The sequence below is a fragment of the Mobula hypostoma genome, chromosome 1, assembly GCF_963921235.1.
Source record: "Mobula hypostoma chromosome 1, sMobHyp1.1, whole genome shotgun sequence".
Taxonomy (NCBI): domain Eukaryota; kingdom Metazoa; phylum Chordata; class Chondrichthyes; order Myliobatiformes; family Myliobatidae; genus Mobula; species Mobula hypostoma.
In genome coordinates, this window is record NC_086097.1 from 83,220,748 (window position 1) to 83,243,380 (window position 22,633).

The 22,633-nt window shown below is 41.0% G+C and overlaps 1 protein-coding gene across 1 annotated transcript in view; it reads left to right on the forward strand.

Moving 5' to 3' along the window:
* The window catches only part of LOC134348444 (cysteine-rich motor neuron 1 protein-like), a 262,947-nt gene that overhangs the window by 55,697 nt on the left and 184,617 nt on the right, over positions 1 to 22,633 (forward strand). Inside the window, exon 2 of the mRNA XM_063051847.1 lies at positions 8,946 to 9,113. Coding sequence (XP_062907917.1) covers positions 8,946 to 9,113 — 168 coding nt within the window. The remainder of the gene's footprint in view (positions 1 to 8,945; positions 9,114 to 22,633) is intronic.

Sequence of the window (22,633 nt, forward strand, 5' to 3'; positions counted from 1 at the left end):
GTGATGGAGCCAGTCAGAATGCTGTCCACATCAGTAGAAGTTTGAGTGTTTTAGGTGACAAGCCAAATCTCATCAAACTCCTCATGAAATGTAGCCACTGTCTTGCTGCCTTTATGCTGCGACCAGGTTAGATCCTCTGAGATATTGACTCCCAGGAACTTGAAGTTGCTCTCTCTCTACACTTCTGATCCCTCTGAAGATTGGTTTATGTTCCCCTGTCTTGCCTTTTCTGAAGTCCACAACCAGCACTTTGATCTTACTAACATGGAGTGCCAGACTGTTGCTACGACGTCACTCAACTTGCTGGGATATCTCACTCCTGTACGTCCTTCTTGTCACCATCTGAGATTTGGCCAGCAATAGTTGTATCATCTGCAAACTTACAGATTGTATTTGACCTAAGCGGCACATCATTGGCAGGGAGAGTAGAGCAGTGGGCTAAGTGCATGTCCTTGTGGTGTGCCAGTGTTGATTCTCAGGGAGGTGGAGATGTTATTTCCAATGCACACAGATTGTGGTCTTCTGGTTAGGAAGTCGAGGATCCAGTTGCAGAGGGAGGTATAAAGGCCTAGTTTCTGTATAGTTTTTCAATCAGAACTGTAGGGATGATGGTGTTAAATGCTGAGCTATAGTCAATAAACAGTTTGCTGACACGGGTATTGGTATTGACTTTATATTGAATTTGTAACAACTTTTAAAAATAATTTTAGCAGTATGCTCTTTTAAACAAGCTCTAAAATGCGACTAAAAGTGAATGAGAGCTGTTCGAAGATCTCACTGGCAGAATTGACATTCACTCAGTCTGGGTATGAAAAGTCAGGCTTTCAAAGTGGTTCTGTGACTGTAACTCCCTGCCTCTACTGGCTGTATCAGTGCTCAGAGCAGAGATTCTGTGGAAGATTGCAAAGGGATGTGTGGTGGAACAAACAGCTTGCCAAAGGGGCAGACAGGGTGAACTTTCAATCAGTGGAACATCTGCCTTGGTACATTTTGTAGCTACACACATAAAAGTTGCTGGTGAACGCAGCAGGCCAGGCAGCATCTCTAGGAAGAGGTGCAGTCGACGTTTCAGGCCAAGACCCTTCGTCAGCTACATTTTGTAGCTGTTGGGCTGTCTTGCGTGTGTGCCTTTATGGGTTGACACTCACTCTCTGGAGCGTGGGTAGTTGTACCAAATTACTGTGGTCCTGATAGAAACTCTGCAAGCTTGCTTTTAGCCAGTTTTGCGATTTCCTGGTGAAGGATGTCCAATTTGGTGCTTATGATAATTCACCAGTGTTTTAGTGCATTGAAAACAGATGCATTTTTAAAAATTTCAAAATATACTGTGTTGCTGAAAATATCAAAGTGCAATATAGAAAGTTCAAGTCAATGCTTTCATAGCATGTAATGCTATTCGCATAGAATTGAATTTCTAAGCATATATCCTGTAGAATATTTTATATGCCTTTAAGGATATTCATCGACAACCTCGGAAATATGTCCCCTTAGAATTGAAAGACTGCTGCAGCAAATAGATACTTTGCCAAATAAATGTCTTGTACAATTCTGACATCTAGGTTAACAGTGGGTTATTTTTACAAAATAGCATTCCCACAGTAGTTTCTTCTTTTAAAGCAAAATTAACTAATTTTGAGCCTTTAGACACTGATATTCGTTAGGGTTGCTAAGCAATAGAATGTGCTGCCAGTGACATTGAAGTTTGTTACTTCTTTTGTTGAAGGTGTCATTTGAACCGTATTTCTCAGCAGAATGAAACTCTTGTCTCACAGATAAAATTATTCCTGGTGAAACCATCTTTAACGCTATGGAAGTTGTTTCACTTATAAAGCTGACAAAATATAAAGAGGCTTTGTTGCATGATTGACCTTTTGGGTTGCAGAGAACGTCCACTTTAGAAAATAGTAAGCTGTCTACAATAGTTGTTGCTCTGTCTTATTTGTGGAAAACAGAGCAGTTCCCTTAATATTGCTGCAATGGTCAATGCAACAATTTTCCTGTTGTTGAATTCTGAAGTAAATTTTTTAGTCTTGTGCCAGTAAAAATATTTGTGTCTTTCAATGTACAAAGTGCCACAAGTGATTCTCTTCTGTTTACTTTCCCAACACTCCACCCACACATTGGCAGCCGCTTAGCCATTTTATCTCCAGCCTTGCTTAAATAGGCTATTTGTATATTTGTGTGAGTAATTTTGAATAGTGTACTGTGCAGACACAGATCTAAAGCCAGAAGTTTACAAAAGTTCAGCTCTCTTCAGCCAAACTGAGCAATCTTCTCAAAGCAATTCAGGGGCAGTTATTTTATGTATTCTGGACCCCTTCCTGTTATTGCTATATACAGCACATCTTGCAGACACAAAGTATTCTTCTATGAAGCCTTCAGTGCTAGCAGCCAAATAAAGCACTCAGTGCATCACAGTTCTTCCATGACTGGCATCTCCAATTATTTCAGCAATACAAAGGGGCCACTAGAAGAGTAGCATCAGGGTTTACTTGCTCTTCTGTTGGCAGGTGTGTATAGAGCCCTGCTGGCCACCATTTGTTTACTCTGCATGAATGGCCACAAAGTGCAGCCTGACAAGCCGGCCATACAATTTTCACTTCCACAAAAACTTGTGCAGACCTTTTCATGGTGATTAGGGATTATTATTTTTTTAAATAATTGCGTCTGGCCATGCAAGTAGAACAAAAATTTGCACAGTGCAAATCAGAACATCAATATGAGGAAGGTATTTTTGAAGCAAAACAAATTATGAATTGTTGGCAGCATTCTCATATCTTTTTACTATTCAGCATCCTGCCTTGGAAGCACTTATGTTATTAAGCTGCTTTTCCCACTTACCTCTGCCAAATACTGCCCAGGACCATCACTTCGATCAGAAGGTAACAGACTCAGTCACCCATGCAATACAGATTAAAAACTCTTTGTTTTAATGTAAGAAACAGGACTTTGAAATTGTTTAGCAAGATTCAGTTTTCATGAGAGTCCAAGCCCAATACAAAATCATAAAATTGTTGATGGCTCTACCTGATTGACTGTTTAAACCCATTTTTTAAAAAAATATGTAAAATAGGATGATAATTCTTTCTCTGCAACATATTAACAGATACACAGTTCATAAAGTATAATGATTTAGCTTAGTTACACAAAATGAGGTATAATCTTAATTAAAGTGATAATGAAATGTTGCAGATGAAGAATAATATATAAAACTGTGCAGAGTGAAAAACACCCACAACCAGGTGTATTATCAGTGACAGACGTCATTAAAATTGTTGTTTTGTGGTAGCAATACTGTATAAGACATAAAAATTACTACAAGTTACAACAGTGATTCTCAATGGGGTGGCTACATGTCCTAAGGGGGTGTTAGGGGAAATAGAGGTCACGGGGGGGATGTAACCCTAACTTGAGGCGCGAGACCTTACTGACCATATGACCTTGTCAACCCGCTGCCAACATCAACATCCGATAGGCATTCCCAGTTTGTGTTAATTTTTAAATTTTAATTTAGCGCTGTTAATGATGGATAAGTACATACGGCGTGATTTCTGAGTCTGAAGGCGGCAAAGCCTTGAATTCTAATCCTGCTAAGAAACAGAAACCACAGATTTCTAGAGTAGGTTACATGGTCGGCACAACATTTTGGTCCAAAGGGCCTGTAATGTGTTGTAGATTTCTATGTTTCTAAAGTACATTAATGCAATGTTACATACCTGGAGTGTGGTTTTAGGCTGTTACCATCAGATCAGGAACGTCCCATGTGCCTGATTTCTAATACTGTACTGTGTAATGAAGCCATGAAACCGTCAAGGTTGCAGAAACACTTCTGTAAAGGACATCCTGAAAAGACTACTTATGGTATTACTCAGTTCCAGAAGTTGAAAGAATCATTTGAAAACCTTTGCACACTCGAGTCATTTGCCAAGAAAGCTAAACATGACCTTGATAGTGCCATTGTTTCTTATAACATTTCCAAAATGATAGCAAAGTGTGAAAATGTCATACAATTGGTGAAAGATACAAAATAAGAAATTCCAATTCTGTTTACAAGCCATTTTGTAATTTATCAACATCTCGCAGCCAGAAACCTCAGCCAGGAAGCTTTTTCAAGCATGACTCTTGTGATATCTGCTTTCAACAGAATTAAAGCTCATCCATTCAATAACAGAATATTTCACCAGTTATGCCAAGATAATGATGAAGAGTTTGAACACTTGCTTCTTCACACTGAAGTGCATTGGCTGTCAAAAGGCTGCTGCTTAAAACATTTCTTTTATCTTTTTGACACTGGTCTTTTTGCTCAAAGTCAACAAGAGCTTGGGAAACAAGATTGAACTTCTTCATGGAGATGTGACATACCTAGCCGATCTGTATGACATTCTAAGTATGAAGTGCAGGGTCAGAATTTCAATTTAATGCAGGCAAAAAATGCAGAGTCCACTTTTATTGACAACTTGGAAATATATAAGCAAAACATTGGGAGAAGAATGTTCTCACAGTTTCCCTGCATGAAAAGTGTAGCACTCTCTTTCACAGACTGATTTGCAAGAGTACTGCCTATACTTGCAGTCATTGAAGAAAGTCTTTCAGACTCGATTCAAGGATTTGAACGATTTGGAAATTCTCACTGGGTAATTAACCCCATTTTTTTGCAAGGTGGAAGAACGAGAACAGCAAGAAGAAATTATCGAAATTCAGAATGATGAAGAAGCAAAACTGCTTTTCAAAAATGTCAGCTTTGGTGGTATGTGGCTACACTGTCATATAAAGTTTCCTGGTCTTTGGAGAAGAGCCAAACTGCTCTTCATTGCATTTCCATCCTCCTACCTTGTTGAATGAGGCTTCAGTGCAATGAACAACATACTCACAAAAAAACAGAGACTGCTTGAACATTGTTACGTGTGGGGACTTGAGGCTTTTGCTGTCACAACTTGAACCAGATATTTCAACTCTTGCTAAAAACCATCAAGCTCAAGGATCACATTGATATCAAAGCTGCTGCACAGCACACAGGTACTGTGTAAGCTAGGTTTAAAGACAAATACAAATTTAAAGCAGAATCATTTTTCTCATGTTAGCATATGGTAGACATGTTTTTACACTATGGGGGGGGGTGGTTCCAGAAAGCGCATTGTGCCTCAGAAGGGCATTGGTAAGTATGAAGGTGATTTAGGGGTGCATTGGGCTAAAAAAAATGGTTGGGAAACACTGGGTTACAAAAATAATAAGAGGCATAATGAGTAGTGTTCATGGACTATTCAGAAATCTGATGGCCGAGGGGAAGAAGTTGTTCCTAAAATACTGAGTGTGAGTCTTCAGGTTCCTGTACCTTCCTGGTGGTACTAAAGAGTGGAGGGCATATCCCAGATTATGAGGATCCTTATTGGTGGATGTTGTTTTCCTGAGGTATCACCTCTTGAAGATATCCTCAATTATGGAGAGGCTTGTGTCTCTAATAGAACTGGTTGAGTCTGGAACCCTTTGCAGCCTCCTTCAATTGTGCACATTGGAGGCCTTTTATTTTCCAAACAATGTAGTCTGCTGTGATAGAAAGTGGAAGTAAATGTGACTTTGCTATGATCGGGAATACAAGTTTGCACCTGCACCCTTGGTTGGGTAGCTTATTGAGGAGGGAAGGTAGAAAGTTCAGATCTTACATAAACCATGTAGTTCCCAGCTGCCATTAGCCAGATGCACAACATAACCCAAGAAGTAGAGCAGGAGTACAAGGTGCTGGAGGATGAGGGTGGTGGAGTGAGAGCTTGTCACTTACCCTTTCACTGCCATTTTGTAAGATCGAGACTGATCATTAATCTCAGCACCACTCTGACAATTAACACCTTATCCCTTAATTCGTTACTGTCCCAAAATTTGTCTATCTCTGATTTGAACATATTTGGTCAATGAGCCTCCACAATCTTCTCTAATACAGAATTCAGCAAGTTTATTACCCTCTTGCTGAAGCACTTCTTATCTCTATCATGAATGGCAGACCATATTCTGAGATGGGGACCCTGGGTTCTGGATATCCCTGGCATGGGTAGGCATCCATCCTACATCTCCCCACTCAAGCCTCCTTACAGCAGTATATTCCAATAAACTGCTCAGTTTCTAAGTACCTTGTAACTGTCAAGATGTTTCAGGTGAATGGAGAAATTTGTGTTTTTTGTTTTGAAAGATTGCTTAACTGGTTAAAAAAGGTTTGACATTTTACACAATGATATGCTTAACTTGTGTAAATACATTACGTATTTAATAATTAAGTAATTCATTTTTAAGGAAAGTTTAGGAACAGCCAGGTATGATTTGAATTGTTAAATAATATTTTATGTTTATCTGTTCTGTTTTTATTTTGCACTCTGATGGTGTTTTTTTTAATTTGAAAGGTGTTACTAATAGCTGTCCACAGTTTGTCCTTCCCTGCCCCCATTTATTAATTAAGGAAAGCAGAATTTCATGAAGAGATTTTGCGGCTCAGGATGCCTATTCTCAAGCTGATGAAGTACAAAGAAGAAAATAAAGGCAATGTGCTCTTTCTGAAACAGTTCCTCAGCACTGGCTTGCAGCCCCACTCCTTTTAGAAAGTGTCTCATTTGTATTGCAGGGCTGTTTCAGTGGCAGCTGGTTTCACTTTAAGACAATGGGCGTGTGTACTGATGTAACTGTAGAGGATCCTGGGTGCCACTTACAACTCTACAAACTTGGCTTCTGCCATCCATGAATTAAATGAATGAGGTTCAAGAAGTAAATTCCTGCCAGGCTCTGTAACTCCCTAAGTAAGGACAGTTTGGGAAAAGTGGCAATTTATTTCATAGAGTCTTCTGTTACTTCCTGTGGTTTTATAAAATATAGGCATCCGTTAGTCTCATGAGACCATAGATTTGTGCCTTGGAAGGTTTCCAGGGCGCAGGCCTGGGCAAGGTTGTATGGAAGACCGGCAATTTCCCATGCTGCAAGTCTCCCCTCTCCACGGCACCGATGTTGTCCAAGAGAAGGGCATTAGGACCAATACAGCTTGGCACCAGTGTCGTCGTAGAGCAATGTGTGGTTAAGTGCCTTGCTCAAGGACACAACATGCTGCCTCTGCCAAGGGTCGAACTAGCGACCTTCAGATCACTAGACGAATGCCTTAACCACTTGGCCACGTGCCTACACTCACCCAACAGTACACCTGAACTATCTAGATCAGCCAGGAGGAAAAATGGTATCTATGTTTTTCCATTCACCGGCCAGGGATATTGCACATCCTGAGTTGGAAATGTATTTGCACTTCTACAGGTTTAGCTAAAGACCAGTAAGAAGCAATGAATTTCTTAATTGCTTGGGAAGCTGATTTCACAGAAAAATCAGATCGTAAATCATATATGCATCTGGATTTTATTAGAAAATGTTAACATTTTAATTTCCTCTTCAGCATAACTGAACAGGCTGGGGTTTAGGATACATGAGGGCAAATATTTATATCCTTTTGCTGGCATCCTAAATTATTTAGTAATTGGATATGAATATCGAAGTGTTAATGCATCTAGACACTGAAGCAGTTCTTTTGTAGTCTTAATAGAGCCTTTGCTATCTTGTGTATTTTAAAAAAAGTGAATTTCTTAGCTGCAGCATATAATTTATCCTGATTGCCTTCCAGTCATAGGCCTAAAGTGGGATTTTTAATTTCCTAACACCTGGCATCTAGTAGTTATAACAGAGAAAGACAGAGACTTTACACAGGCTTTTTGTAAGCTGTTGGCAAAGACTGAACTAACTCTTTTTGACAGTCCAAACTTTAAAGAAGTGTTGTTTTCATTAAAAGTGTTGGCAGTCTTTCTTTGAGGTGGAGAGGAAAGCTTTGATGTGGTTGTGATAGTGCGAATGATTTGTGTGCATTGATTTGAGAAGATGTCACTTCCTGCATGTCATAATGGTTTATCTCATCATTCTGGTAGCGCATTGTTTCATCAGTGCAAGCGTATGATTGGACTCAAATGTGTGGATGATGTGGGATTTAACAAGGTAGATATCAAGGACAAAATGACCAAGTTATGGGCTATTGGATCTGGCTGGTGCCCGGGTTATTCCATGGTAGTGTTAGCCATTTCATACTTGCCTTTCCAGATGTGGAGTTTTGAATCAAGCTAACACTTCATACCCGAGATGTACCCTGTGATGCTCGAGATGGTGACGCTCCATACCCGAGATGTACCCTGTGATGCTCGAGATGGTGACACTCCATACCCGAGATGTACCCTGTGATGCTCGAGATGGTGACGCTCCATACCCGAGATGTACCCTGTGATGCTTGAGATGGTGACGCTCCATACCCGAGATGTACCCTGTGATGCTCGAGATGGTGACGCTCTATACCCGACATGCACCCTGTGATGCTCTAGATGGTGACGCTCTATACCCGAGATGCACCCTGTGATGCTCGAGATGGTGACACTCCATACCCGAGATGTACCCTGTGATGCTCGAGATGGTGACACTCCATATCCGAGATGCACCCTGTGATGCTCGAGATGGCTGCTAATTTAGCACTTGGAACCCAGCACGGCAACATCATTCTGACAGATGAAAAGGACAAATCTAAATTACATTTAAAAGAATGAGGTGGAATAGCTGCTTGAAAAATCAAATTAAGCACTTTTTCGGATTGAAACTCGTCTTTTGGTTTAGTCACCTCAGGGTGTTGCCCCTGCCTCAAAAATTCATTCATTGATTTGAAATCGAAGGCATGAATCTTGGAGGCATAATAAATATGCTGAGGACAGGGTTTGGCACATTTGGTGATGCAGGCATCATTAACTTTCAAGGTATTTGTCCTTCAATTAACAGTTGAAGATGTGAAGCATGATTTTGGATTCTCTGATAATGTGCCCTAAAAGATTGATTGCTTCAATATCTGTGTTTCACTATACATCTGAAATTAAATTTATGTCTTCCCTCTACAGAAATAGAATTCATTGAGGACGTCGTGCCTGAACATAACCTGTGCCCGGAGGTATCTGGTTGTGATCTGCTGGATGGGCAGTGCGTTTGTGAGATCCTGCACACTTGTGTCAGGGTATTCCAGTTCCCTGATGTGGAAGCCTGCACTGCGGCGTCGGGCTATGCTCCAGGTAAAGTAAATCAATGAATGAAGGTAGATGAGCCTATTGTTCATGTGTTAGTGAATTTAAAATACATGTGAGTAAATTTGATATTAACTGTGTGCAAGATGTATAGATAGTTGACCATACTTCATGTAAAATAGAAAACGTACATAATAAACACTTCATTTTATATTTGGCCAAAATGTTCTGGGCAACGGAATAATATGCATGAGAAATAAATTCCTGTTGAAGGATTTAGTGTTGATTCAGGTCCAGTGTTTGCCTCCTTCTGATACCTTTCCATTTGAGGGAGGTGACAATGAATTGATTGAGGTTCAATATGAAGTGTTTGCTTCTCATTAAGTTGTCTACTTTGATCAGTTTGTTTTAGTTATCTCTGTTGTGCTGTGTTGAAGGATTGAGTTGTCTAAAAAACAATTTATCCAACTTAAAAATCTATGTTTGCACTCTCTGACTCTTCACACCCCCCCCCCCCCGCCAGCCAGGTATTTCCTACTTCCCCCTCCCCCCAGTATCTTCCCCCTTCCTTTCCCAGCATTGGCAGAATCTCGTGTTTATTATTTGAATATTCCACATTATGTTCTCTAATACGCTGGTCTGAGGCAATTAACCTTTTAAGCAATCAGAAGAGTGTAACTCAACAGCCTGATTTGATTGCTACTGGTTAGTTGTAGCATTAAGCTAATTGTTTTAAAACTACACCAAAGATTAAAATATTTCATTTCTAGTTTAGAAGTAAACGATATAATTTATAATCCCATGAGGAAAATGCATTCATTAGTCTCTCAAAAATGAGTTTTTAATGTAAAATAATATTGTTGATGCTGGTGATTGGAATCCAAAGCAAAGTTGCCTGAAACACTAAGTGGCTTAATCAGAGTTTGAAGGTGAAGGTGAAGGTTTTCACAAATAAAACATTGGAGGTGTTTAAGTAAAAACCATAGCAGCTGATTTATTGTAATCCAAACATTAAACACAAAGTGTGGTAAAAAACTTTATGTAATTATGTCATGGCGTCAAAACAGCCTCTTAAATTGAACCTCAACTCAATGTCGGTGGCTGTGAATTATGTATGTTCCCACCAATTACATTACCCTACACAGCCCCCACGCCACACCCCTCACCAGAGTTCAATAAGACTGGGATTAAGCCTGGCCAGACTTCAGACTAGCCACCTGGCTCGGGTCCTGTGTTCCATGGGTGGAGGAAAAGCTGTTGCCTCTGGTTTATCGAGAGGTGTGTTGATATGCTCATAGTCATGTTGCAACGCCAGGGGCATGGTAGCGGAATCCTCCAAATCTTGGTGGACCAGTTTAAGGCGTTCAGGTTTACCCCTCTTATCTTTGATAAAGAGGTCTTTTCTCTCCGTTCCAAAATGAGGAACGGGCCATTGTAAGGGGGCCTAAGGGCATATTGGTGTGATTCATAGCGGACGAAAACAAGTGAGGCAGAATGTAGGTCAATGAAATTGTGAAATGGCGACCTTCTAGAAGAGAACAAAAATGGTGGACAACCAAATAAAGACTGAGAAGCTCACGGTCAAATGTACGGTACTTCCGTTTGGGGGAACGGAGCTGCTGGCTGAAGAAGGCAAGTGACTATCACATGCCTCCAACCAACGGTGCACAGCATCCACAGCGGAGTCTGAAACATCAGTAGTAGTGGGAATAGGTGAGTTGGGGAATGGGTGCGCCAGTAGAGTCGCATTAGAAAGGGGTTGTTTGGTATCATCAAATGCCCTGGTCATGTCCACTGACCAGTCAAGCACATGATTAGGGGTATTGCCTTTAAGCACATGATACAGGAGAAGCACAAGTTCAGTAGCTAGCGGAATGAAGCAGTGATAGAAATTCACCATGCCTGAAAGCTCCTGTTGTTTTTTTAGTAGTGTGGGGTAGTGGGAAATCCATAATAGTGATTATTTTTGATGGGAGGGGTTTTGCACCTTCTGCAGAGATGCAATGGCTGAGAAAGTCAATGGTTGACAACCGAAAATGGCATTTAGCAGGGTTAATAATCAACCCGTGTTGGCTTAAGTGCTCGAAGTGTGCAGAAATGAGATACGTGTTTGGATTTGGACACATTGGCGACAAGTATGTCATTCAGGTAAACAAAAAGAAAATCTAATTAATACAGAGTCCATCAGCTGCTGGAAAGTCTGTGCTGCATTTTTCAGACAAATGGCATGTTCAGAAACTGAAGAAGGCCTAACAGGGTTATCACAGCCATACTGGGAATGGCCTCTGAGCACACAGGCACCTGATGGTAGGTCTTTGCTGTTGCCAGCTTTTCTAGGTCCAGTCTACACGTGAGGGCATGGACCGGTGGGCCAGTTGTGGAAATGTGGAGCCCAACCCATGTTTTGAGACTGTAGTGGAGAATGTGGGCTTCGTGAGGTTTGGGAATTCACCCAGCAGTCGAGTAAACTCACATGCAGTGGTGCATGTGATTGACAGAGTCGTTGTGGAGAACTTGCTGAAGGAGCAGGGTAACTTGCTGAAGGAGCAGGGTAACAACCGAAAGTCCTTGACATCCACAAGCTGACACTTTTTAAGATTGACTGATAGTCCCTGGACAGGAAATCTGCACTGAGCAGAGGTCTAGCCACTTTAGCCAAAACAAAGTCCCATGTGTAACATCACCCACTGAAGCAGAGTGTCACCCATCATGCTCCATAAGTCTGGATCCTGCTGCCGTTGGCAGCCTCCAGCTAGGTCTTGTCGCTCTTTGTCTTCTCATCAATAGGTGATGATGGCAGCACACTCACTTGAGCATCCAATCACACATGAAGCATCGCCCTGAAAGGATGTCCGTAATGAACAAAACACAACCCTGGCAGCTAGAACTCATGGTGTTCACAGACCTCTGATGTCTTGATGCGCTGGCACTGTCGAAGCTGCAAGGCAGTTGGCGTTTCATAGCGTTGGTACCAAAGCGAGCATGGCAAAAACACAGGCCCAGTGTCGTCTGTTTCACAGCCTCAGGTGCCCTGATGTTGAGGGCTTTGCTGACCAGGTTTACTGCAGTAGAGAAAGCAGGAGGAATTATGCATTCCTGCCTAGCTGAGTATAGACTATCAGCCATTTTAGCAAGCTTCCTATAGTCCATTGTGGGTACATTAGCGAGGGCTATGCGAACTTGATCAGCCATTTGCTGCACAAAAAGTGCTTTAAAAATAGAACGAGGATGGTGATTTCCCAGGAGAGAGAGCCTGTGGATCATTAGCCGCAATAGCTTAGCATCGATGAGGCCAGGCAAGGAGTGCATCTGTTTGGTGCTCTCAGGCTCCAGTAGTCCGAAGGCTGTAAAAAGTGAGTTTTCAGCGATTGTTATTTATCGTATTTAGGTGGGTTTTCTGGTAGACTCACCACTCTTGCAGCTGCAGAGTTTTGGAGCAAATGTAACACATAGTAGAACTTGGTATCGTTGGTGCTGATTTCTCACAGCATGAATTGGGCTCAACTTGTACAAACCAAGTAAAGGCATTTTGCTCCCAAAACTCCGGCAGTTTCAAATGGACTGTGTTGGCTGAAATGCTTAATGACTCTGGAATCGTCTTGGAGCATTAGGGTCATCAGTATAGGTTTTCACAAATAAAATGGTGGAGGCATTTATGTTTGAGAAAAAAACCATAGCAATTCATTTATTGTATCTCAAACACAGAGCACAAAGTGCAGTGAAAACCTGTATGAAATTACATCATTGTGTCAGAACAGCCTCTTAAAGTGAATCCACCCCCAACTCGATGCTGTTTCCACCAATTACATTACCCTACACAATTGAACATGTAACAAAGAACTGCATTGACACAAGCTCTTGACATCATGGGTTTGTTGAGAGGGAGGTAAAAAGTGTAGCAAATGTCTGCATCTTAAAACTTAAGTGTTGATTTGTTAATTATGACATGACCTGTTGTATACACACAAACCATTCAATTTCAACCTGTAAAGAATGATGAAAATAATGTCTTGCTTCAGTTTCTGGTTTATCACAGAGACTTTATCACATAATGAAATATTCAAGAATAATTTGTGAAAGGATTTGTTCAAGGGAGGTATTTTCCTCCACAATTTGAATGTAGTTATTCATGGAGAACCCACTGTGTGATTCTTGCAGCCAGATGGTGCAACAGCAGACATTCTCAATTCGTGTACAGGTTTCCCCGGCCATCCGAAGGTAGAGCATTCCTATGAAACGGTTTGTAAGCCAAAATGTCGTAAAGCGAAGAAGCAATTACCATTCATTTGTGAGCATTCGCAGACCCAAAAATAACCTACCAAATCATGCCAAATAACACATAAAACCTAAAATAACAGTAACATATAGTAAAAGCAGGAATGATATGATAAATACACAGCCAATATAAAGTAGAAATACTTTTCCACAATCATTACTGTACTGTTCTCCATAGTGAAAATCTCACGCAAGCACCATCGGCAGAAAATCTCACGCAAGCGCTGTTGGCAAAAACACTCTCTCCAGTAACCTTTAAGCTATGAAGCTGCCAAATCATACCAAATAACACGTAAAAATACACAGCCTATATAAAGTAGAAATAACATACATACAGTGTAGTATCACTTACCAGAATTGGTTCAGCGCCGAGCACACTGATGATGGTGTGTTAGACTGAGTCATCGCAGGTTGGGTGGTGCAGTGGCCCCCACCCTCCAGGTCGCCAACAGATACCGAACTGCGAAGCATGCAGGGGTCCAGCGGTAACCAGGAGGCACACAGCACATCTTTAAGACAAAAGCCGAAGTAAGCATGCTAATTAATTAGGTGCCGCCCGGCATGTAATTGTCAGCCCAGATCAGTGCCGATTTCCGATTGCGTCGTCTCTGACCTGGGCCAACAATTACGTGTCGGGCGGCACCTAATTAATTAGCATGTTTATTTCGGCTTTTTTTTTTAAAGATATGCTGTGTGCCTCCCGGCTACCGCTGCATTCTTCGCGAATTGGTACAGTATCTGTCCGGGGCCCGGGTGTTGGGTTGGTGGGAGACGGGGTGTCATCTCATCATCGATCAGGGCAGGCAGCTCATCTTCTCCTATGACTGCCCGCCTCGATGTCGAAGGTCGAGGTTCGTCGTCTGCTGTGGCTGATGTGGAAGGCTTGCTTGACTGCTGAGCCTCGCGCATTTTTCTATCACACAGTTCTTTGTAAGGACTCAAACCATGCTGCAAATATCCCCTAAACCTAAGTACCCTTTCAAAATCAAAGTCGTACTTTATCATTGCAGCAAAAATCTCACGCAGTTGCTTCATGTTCAGTTCCTGGACGACTTCACTTTTGGTCCATTTGCTACTGCATTCAGTTTCAATTGTTATCCTTTCCTCTTCCAAATGCATCAGCTCTTCATCTATCTGTTCTTGATCATGGGATGCCAAAACCTCTTCAACATCATCTTCATCAACTTCCACAAGCCAAACTCACTTTGTCCTTACTTCGTTCACCACGATCGGCTTTTCCAATACCTTAGAACTCCTCTTGCAAACGGCTGCTCACAGGCTTGTGTTTAGGCAATGCCGGTGAGAATGCCATTCCAAATCCGGGGGAGAGCAGCTGCTCAGGGCGCGCGCTGCCTTTTATCGCACGCTGATTTTTTCGCGCACTGCTTTTTTTCTGTAGCAGTGAAAACACTTTTTGTGAAAGCGAAAACAGGGTACTAATGTAGATCTTTCATAACAGTGAGGTTTCGTAAAGCGAACGTTCGAAAAGTGGGGGACACCTGTATACAGAGTTGCCATTCTCCTATCCACATTTGCCTTTTTATTTCTGTGTAATGTTCATGTCAAACATGATGGCAATTCACAATGCTGTAAATAAATAATGTATGTTTTTGGCAACATAATTCAAGTTATTCTATTAAAATTAGTGTATTGCTTTCGATTTTATTCTTTTTTTTCTTTTGGTATCTTTCAAAGATGTTTTGGTTGTTTGACTAAGTTGGATATTTATAATATTAAAACTTGCACTTTTGGTTAATATATTAAGCTGCAATTAAATTGGTAGCAAGAATAATAACAGTTGCTTACTCAAACTTCTCCATTGCTATGTGTGCTTTTAATGATGTCTATTCTTGAATTTGTCATATCATTGATTTCGTTTTCTGGATTGGTAATAGATGATTGTTAAAGGCAAAATACCTACATTTTTAAAGCTACAATTTGAAAGCAAAATGCATACAAACTGAAAATATAGTCTCTTTTGTAGTTATTATTAGTTAAAGTAGAAAATTTCAATCACTAAGAATACTTACTATTGCATTTGCACTGGTAAAGTTGTACATTAAATTATAACTTTTGAAAACAATACAAATGTTTCTTTAATGTATAAATAAATGAGATGCGGTTAGTACCTGCTATTTACTTTTCTAATCATTTATTTGCAAAATTGCATTGGATTGGGGTAGTTCTATAATGATTTGGCTTGCATCCATTTGCTTCTCAAATGTTCATTGTTAGTTAAAATTCTAGGCCTTTAACCTTTAAAGCTTCTTGAAAATGTGGTTTCCTTTATTTTCTGTAAGTATAAATTTGAAAAACTTAGAAAATATAATATACTGAATTACTACATACTTCAAGCTGTTCCAAAAGAGTTAAGTAGACAACCAAGTCTTTCTGAGCCATATGTTCTGTTTTGTGCACTGGAACTGGTGAAGCCAACAATAACCTTTTGTTTATACAATGCCTTTATTGTTTTAGATTAGTACAATTATGAAGTGAATAAACTGGAATAGTCCTGGATGTGCGTTAGGATAAGTAAGGAAAGAATTGGTAAAGCTGTCAATGAAGATTTCAGCAATAATTGAGCTAAGACTGTGGCAGAATTGCAGAGGTATAAGTAGACAGTTTTGAAGGTGTGGATGCTGGTGAAAACTCATCCCAGGGCCATACATGATACCAAGGTTGTAAAAGTTCTGTTTTCTGATAGTTGCCGGAACGAGTGGTGGAACTGTTGCATACAGAGTGAAACTTGTGGTAGTGATCTGAGACATTGGCTTTATGTTCTGCCCATATTTAACTGTAGCAAATGCTTGCTTCCCTAGTACTGGATATTGAATAAGCTGTCTAGATAGTAGGGGATTAAAGAGAAATAGTGATGTGGTGGGCTTGGTGGTCGGCAGCCTATATGTGGACACTGATATTGGCCGGTACTTCCTGGCAGCAACTAGCTGCTACAATCACACTGACAAAAATATAATCCAGACTTGCCTTTTTGTGCAACACGTACACAATATGCTGGAGAGACTCAGCAGGCCAGGCAGCATCTGTAGAAAAGAATAAACAGGCGAAGCTTTGGGCCAAGACCCTTCAGGACTGGAAAGGAAGGGAAGAAGTCAGAGTAAGAAGGTGGGGGGAGGGAGGAGGGGAGGAAGAAGTACAAGGTGGTAGGTGAAACCAGGGGAGGGGTGAAGTAAAGATCTGGGAAGTTGATTCATGAAAGAGATAAAGGGCTGGAGGAGGGGGAATCTGATAGAAGACCATGGGTAGCAGACCATGGAAGAAAGAGAATGGGAAGAAGCACCAGAGGGAGATAATGGGTGGGTAAGGAGATGAGACGAGAGAGGGAAACAGGAATGGGGAACGGTGAGGGAGGGCACAATTATCGGAAGTTTGAGAAATCGATGTTCATGCCATCAGGTTGGAGGCTACCTAAGTGGAATACAAGGTGTTGCTCCTCCAACCTGACTGTGGCCTCATCATGCCAGTAGAGGAGGCCATGGACTGATGTCAGAATGGGAATGGGAAGTGGAATTTAAATGGGTGGCTACAGGGAGATCCCGCTTTTTCTGGTGGACAGAGTGTAGGTACTTGGCTAAGTGATTTCCCAATCTATGTTGAGTCTCACCAATATCCCGAAGCACTGGATACAGTAGATGATCCCAACAGACTCTCAGGTGAAGTGTCGCCTCACCTGGAAGGATTGTTTGGGACCTTGAACGGTAGTGAGGGAGAAGGTGTAGGGGCAGGTTTGGCACTTGTTCTACTTGCAAGGATAGGTACCAGGATGGAGATCAGTTGGGAGGGACGACTAGACAAGGGAGGCACGTAGGGAGCAATCTCTGCAGAAAGTGAAAGGAGGGAGGGAAAAATATGCTTGGTGATGGGATCCCATCGGAGATGGTGGAAGTTACGGAGAATTATGTACTGGACACAGAAGGCTAGTGGGGTGGTAGGTGAGGACAAGAGAAACGCTATCCCTGGTGAGGTGGCGGGAGGATGGGGTGAGGACAGATGTGATCAAAATAGAAGAGATGCGGGTGAGGATAGCATTGATGATGGAGGAAGGGAAATCCCTTTCTTTGAAGGAGGAGGACATCTCATTAGTTCTGGAACAAAAAGCCTGACCTGAGAGCAGATGCTGCAGAGGTACAAGAGCTGAGAAAAGGGATGGCATTTTTACAAGTGACAGGGTGGGAAGAGATACAGTCCAGGTAGCTGTGAGAATCAGGTTTTGTGGATCCAGTGCTGGGTTTACCTCAATACCCTGCATAGCGGCATGCAAACATTGTCACTCTGGTTGGGGGGAACATTGGCAAAATAAACCCCACCCATGAAATAACCACAAAAAAACCTTGTCTAAGTGTCTAGAAGACACTCAAATACATTCAAAATCGACAAAGCATAAGGCCATTTAAAATATCCTGTAAAAATATTAATTTTTCTTTATATTAAAAAACTTAAATATTTAAAACATTTGATGCCCTCTAAAGACCATTTTGGGATTTTAACTGAACTTGATTACTTAACAAATGTAACACACTAAACCCAGCTTTAGTTCCTGACGGCTATTACATCCCATTCAAATGAATGGATGTGCTATTCCTCCACATGCTTCAACCTAGCACAGGTTCTGTTGGTCCCATCCCCTGAGTAACTGCTGAGAAATTGTCCAAAATTTGTATTCCATTCGGCAAGTCAGACCATGGTCAAGAAACGAATAGCCAAGAGTCACTAGCATGTTTAGGAGTTGTGGGCAGGTGACAGAATTATTGTCTTCAAATAACATCCCTGAAAATCAGCTTATAATTGAGATGTATTGTAGGACCAGGTGTTGGACTTCACAGGGTATCGGAGATAATGCTGTGGGAGAGAGAAAAGAAACTATTTTCTGCTTCCAACCAGATTTGTGAAACAGTGGATTCCCATTAACTTGGATACAATGGGACCAGTACATTTTGGGCCAAGTAAGCTGCTGCCCCAATTAGCCAAAGTTTCACGGAAGTAATTTAAAAAGGTACAAAAAAGGCAATGACTGCTTAACTGAGTACCAAATTTTGTATTTAAATGAAATGCTGAACAAATTAGAACACTATCGATACTACTACGGTATTATAAAACTGTGTTGATTCCCACTAGTTATTGACAAATCCAGTGTACGCTGCTGAGTTATTTTGATTGACTGTAGATGAACAAAATCAGTGCAGACACCTGGTGTAGATAATGAAATGCCTTCCTTCGTACAATTTTCAACAATTACATCCTCCAAATCTTCATTTTCATCGTAACATTCAAGATGATTGTTGATACCTTCAAATTTTTACATAGGGCTTGAAAATGGCAAAACCACTGCTGGTGTTTCTGCCATTTTCAAGCCCTAATGCTTTAAACCACTATCAGCAAAACAGTTTGGAATTATTTTAATACTTATTTCTTGCCAACTACCAGTGACAAATGTAACTGCTTTTTGAATGCAAGCACATGCAACAGATTCAACCTTAAAAACTGTTCGCTCTAAGCACAGTGTAGTGTCTAACAGCCACACAATTGCACGTGACCAATGCTGGTTAGAAAATGTTCGGCAACAATCTCCTGTCCCAATGAAGTGGCAGAGTGTCCCAAAGAGAATCCCGGCTATTTTTTCAATTAGTTTTTGTTCTTTAAGAGTTGTTCCAAATAAGCAGCTGCTCAGATTAAATAATGGCCCAATTAACCAGAATCCATTGTATTAGAATCCAGCAGGTACAGTTCAACTCTATTAGATGGAGTGACGTTTTAAGAAATTGGTGAGGTCAAACTTGTCAGTGAATGCAGACAGATTCGAGAAGGCAAGGAGAAATAATTTCCTTTTCTTTTACAGTCACAGTGGAAGTAATCTGTGACTTCAGTATGAATCCTGTGGTTGGCAAGGTGACTGGATTAGAAGAATTCAGCCATAAGATCTGGGGTTAAAGGACACAGTATTAGGAGACAACAACAACTTAAAGATGAAAAAGAAATCTGAGGATAGTGATTTGTGAGGATTTGGATGTCAAGGGATAATTTTTACTTTGGTGGTGATAATGAATATTTGAAGGATATCAGGTCCTGTGGAAAAAGAATTGTTAATAGTATCAGCTGAAACGGGATCCACGTTTTTTAAAAAAAAAATTCGAATGTTCAGTATTTTAATGGGAATAGGATTGAGAATATGGGAAGTTGGTCCAAAGAACTAGCTTAGTTTGAATGGGGGTAAGAAGGAAGTTGAGAAAGAATCCAGTAAAAAAATGAGAGAGCTTAAGCAAAGGCTGTAATGAACAGAGAAATAGCTGACAGATTGAGGCAAGAAAAGACAGAGCTGAGCTTATGTATTGATGAAGAAGACCTTGAAGTCATTGTTTCTGATATGATATTGTTAATATTTGTTGAGGTAATGAGGAAAATGAGAAGTCCTGTCAAAACTAATTGTATTGTCAACAACACAAGCTTCTGCAGATGCTGGAAATCTTGACCAATACACACAAAATGCTAGAGAAACCCAGCAAATCAGGGAGCATCTATGCAGGGGAATAAACAGTCAGCGTTTTGGGCCAAGACCCTTCATCAGAACTCATGTACTGTCACCAGCTTGAAACCGAGTTGTACGGGGAAAGTTTTGGCCCACAATCTGCGGTCTGCATTGAAGCCACAGCACTTGCCACTGCTCTCAAAGAAGGTTTCTCTTTTGCGCTGCCTGCTCCAGTCAGTCAACAGTTCAACAGGATCCTTGGCCTCCAACTGTGTTGCCATCAAGTCAGATGAGCATTCGCACATGCTGGAGGAGCAAATCAAAGAGTGAATTTCGAATCACTTTTTTAAAAAAAAAACTGTCCGGAGGAAAGTTCGGGCAAATTGCAGGGGAAGGTTTTTTACAGAGTAGTGGGAGCCTGGGATGATGGTAGAGGCTGATACAATAGGGTCATTTAAAAGATTAATAGATGTATAAAGTTGGAGGGTTATGAGCTGAGCAGGAGTGAAAGGTTGGATTGATCGTGGATTAGGTTTTTGTACGTAAGCATCACACTGTGGGCTGAAGAACCCATACACTATTCGGTGCTGCACTATTCGGTGTTCTGTGGTCACTGCATAAAACTTAGAAGATATGCACGATTGTGCTAGTAACTGAAAGGCTGTAAACACATAAAATTGGTGAGCCAGATTTTGTGGGCAGATTGCCCTACTGCTGCAATTTTGTTGCCCAAGTGCCTGAGCTTCTGGGTTCATCATGACACAAGTGTCAACAGGCATCACCTGTAAAACCTTGGACAGGAAGAGCAGATGCACCTTTTTGAATAGAGAGGAGTTAGATATGAAGCAATAATGTGTATTTAAAGTTTACCTCTGTTTCATGGACAGTGGTGTTCCAGATTCCCCCAGGTATCACAACACAGAGCTTTGCTCTTGAGGACAAGGGTTCTAAGTTGACAGTGGGGAATCTGCAGCAGGTGTGTTTATACTTAACATATGGATCATCACAAGTTCAGGTGGATTGTGACAACAAGCTGCTGATAGCAAATTCTGGTTCCCTATTTTGAAACATTCACTCAAAGAATTACAATACATGTGCCTAAAGATATTTTTTAAGGCCAGGTATTTTGCTAAACTTCAAGCTGTGAATTAGGCAAATGTTAAATTTTCAAATGTATTGTGGCCTAGTTTGTAAATGGCTGTAATTCATATCAATTCTAATTGCACTTGATTGTTCTGGAGAAGGCCGGGTATACAACTTGCTAATGGCATATCAGAATTTTCTGTATTAGACTACATGTGCAAAACTTCAAAGTTGCTGTCATTTTCTTAGAGGAAGGAGTGTGAATGCTGTGGTTCTGCTATCGTATCTACTACTGAATATTTGTTTCTGTTCCAGCCTGACTCTAATTTTAGGGATTAAATAAAGAGAGCACAAATGCATGTAAGAAAGCACTGTTTGGGAGAACTACTGTTATTATGGAGTGACAAAAGTTTTTCAGAATGGAGGTATTTTTATTAACTATTTTAAGAAGACATTGGAGGATTATGTTCACCCAATATATATATATATATTAAATTACAAAAACCTTTTGATAAAATGTCTTGCCTCCTTGGCTGCATCTACAGAAGATTGTTAAATAAGATGTTGGATGGAAACTCAGTGATGGATAACAATTAGTGTATTCACGAAAGCATTGAGTAGTAATTCATTGAAGCTGTTGTGTGTGTGTGTGTGTGTGTGTGTGGAACCTCCACAATTTCAACAGCAATCTGTATTTAGACTGTTGCTGTGCATTAGAAACAGAAGTTTTTCGACTGTGATTTAAATAACAAATGTTTACAATTGATGGCCTGCAGATGATAGAAAACATAAGATAATGTTAGTTACAGATTTCTAATGTAATTGCCCATTATGATGATTAAGTGCTGTGTGATGCATTTGCATTTCAGGCATTGTGCAGGGTACCGATGAAGTGATGGCCTTGACCCTGTGTTAGAATTCTTGTCTCCATATCATTTTAGCCCAACACTTCAAATGTCACTTAAGGGAGGATTCTGGTGGTGCCCATTTTTGGGCAATGAATTAAACCAAGATACTCTTGTCCTGTTCTAGTGAGTACATAATACAAAATGAAGATGAAGTGAGTTCTCCATTAACCTGGCTTACATTAATCCCTGAACAAACTTTACTTAAGGTATTTTCTCTTCTTCCTTGTTGCTGTATGTGACACTTGGAGTTACCTATGACAAAGTCACAAAGTTTGGCGTACATTTATTATTGAAGTACTTGTATGTCACCAAGATGTTGGAAAAGATTTGTAGCTCGAGTTGAGGATGTTGTTGTTGAGTGGCTCTCCGAGCTGGCTTGTTAGCTTGCAGGCGTCTCGTTACCCAGCTAGGCAACATCATCAGTGCAATTTCGAATGACATGTTGGTAATTGTCACTTCGGCGTCAAGTTGTCAGCCCAGAGCCAAGAGCCAATTCACACCTGACTACATGCGTCAATCAATGAGGACGATGTTAATCCTACATAACGTCGACTATCTCAGCCCGGACAACAATTATCACCTGATCGGATTTTAACAAACCAATCGTGGATTACATAATCAGTAACCAATAGAAATGGGACTCTCTCACCCCCCTCTCTCACCCCCCTCTCTCACCCCCCTCTCTCACCCCCCTCTCTCTCCCCCTCTCTCCCCCCTCTCTCCCCCCTCTCTCCCCCCTCTCTCCCCCCTCTCTTCCCCCTCTCTCCCTCTCCTCTCCCCCCTCTCCTCTCCCCCCTCTCCTCTCCCCCCTCTCCTCTCCC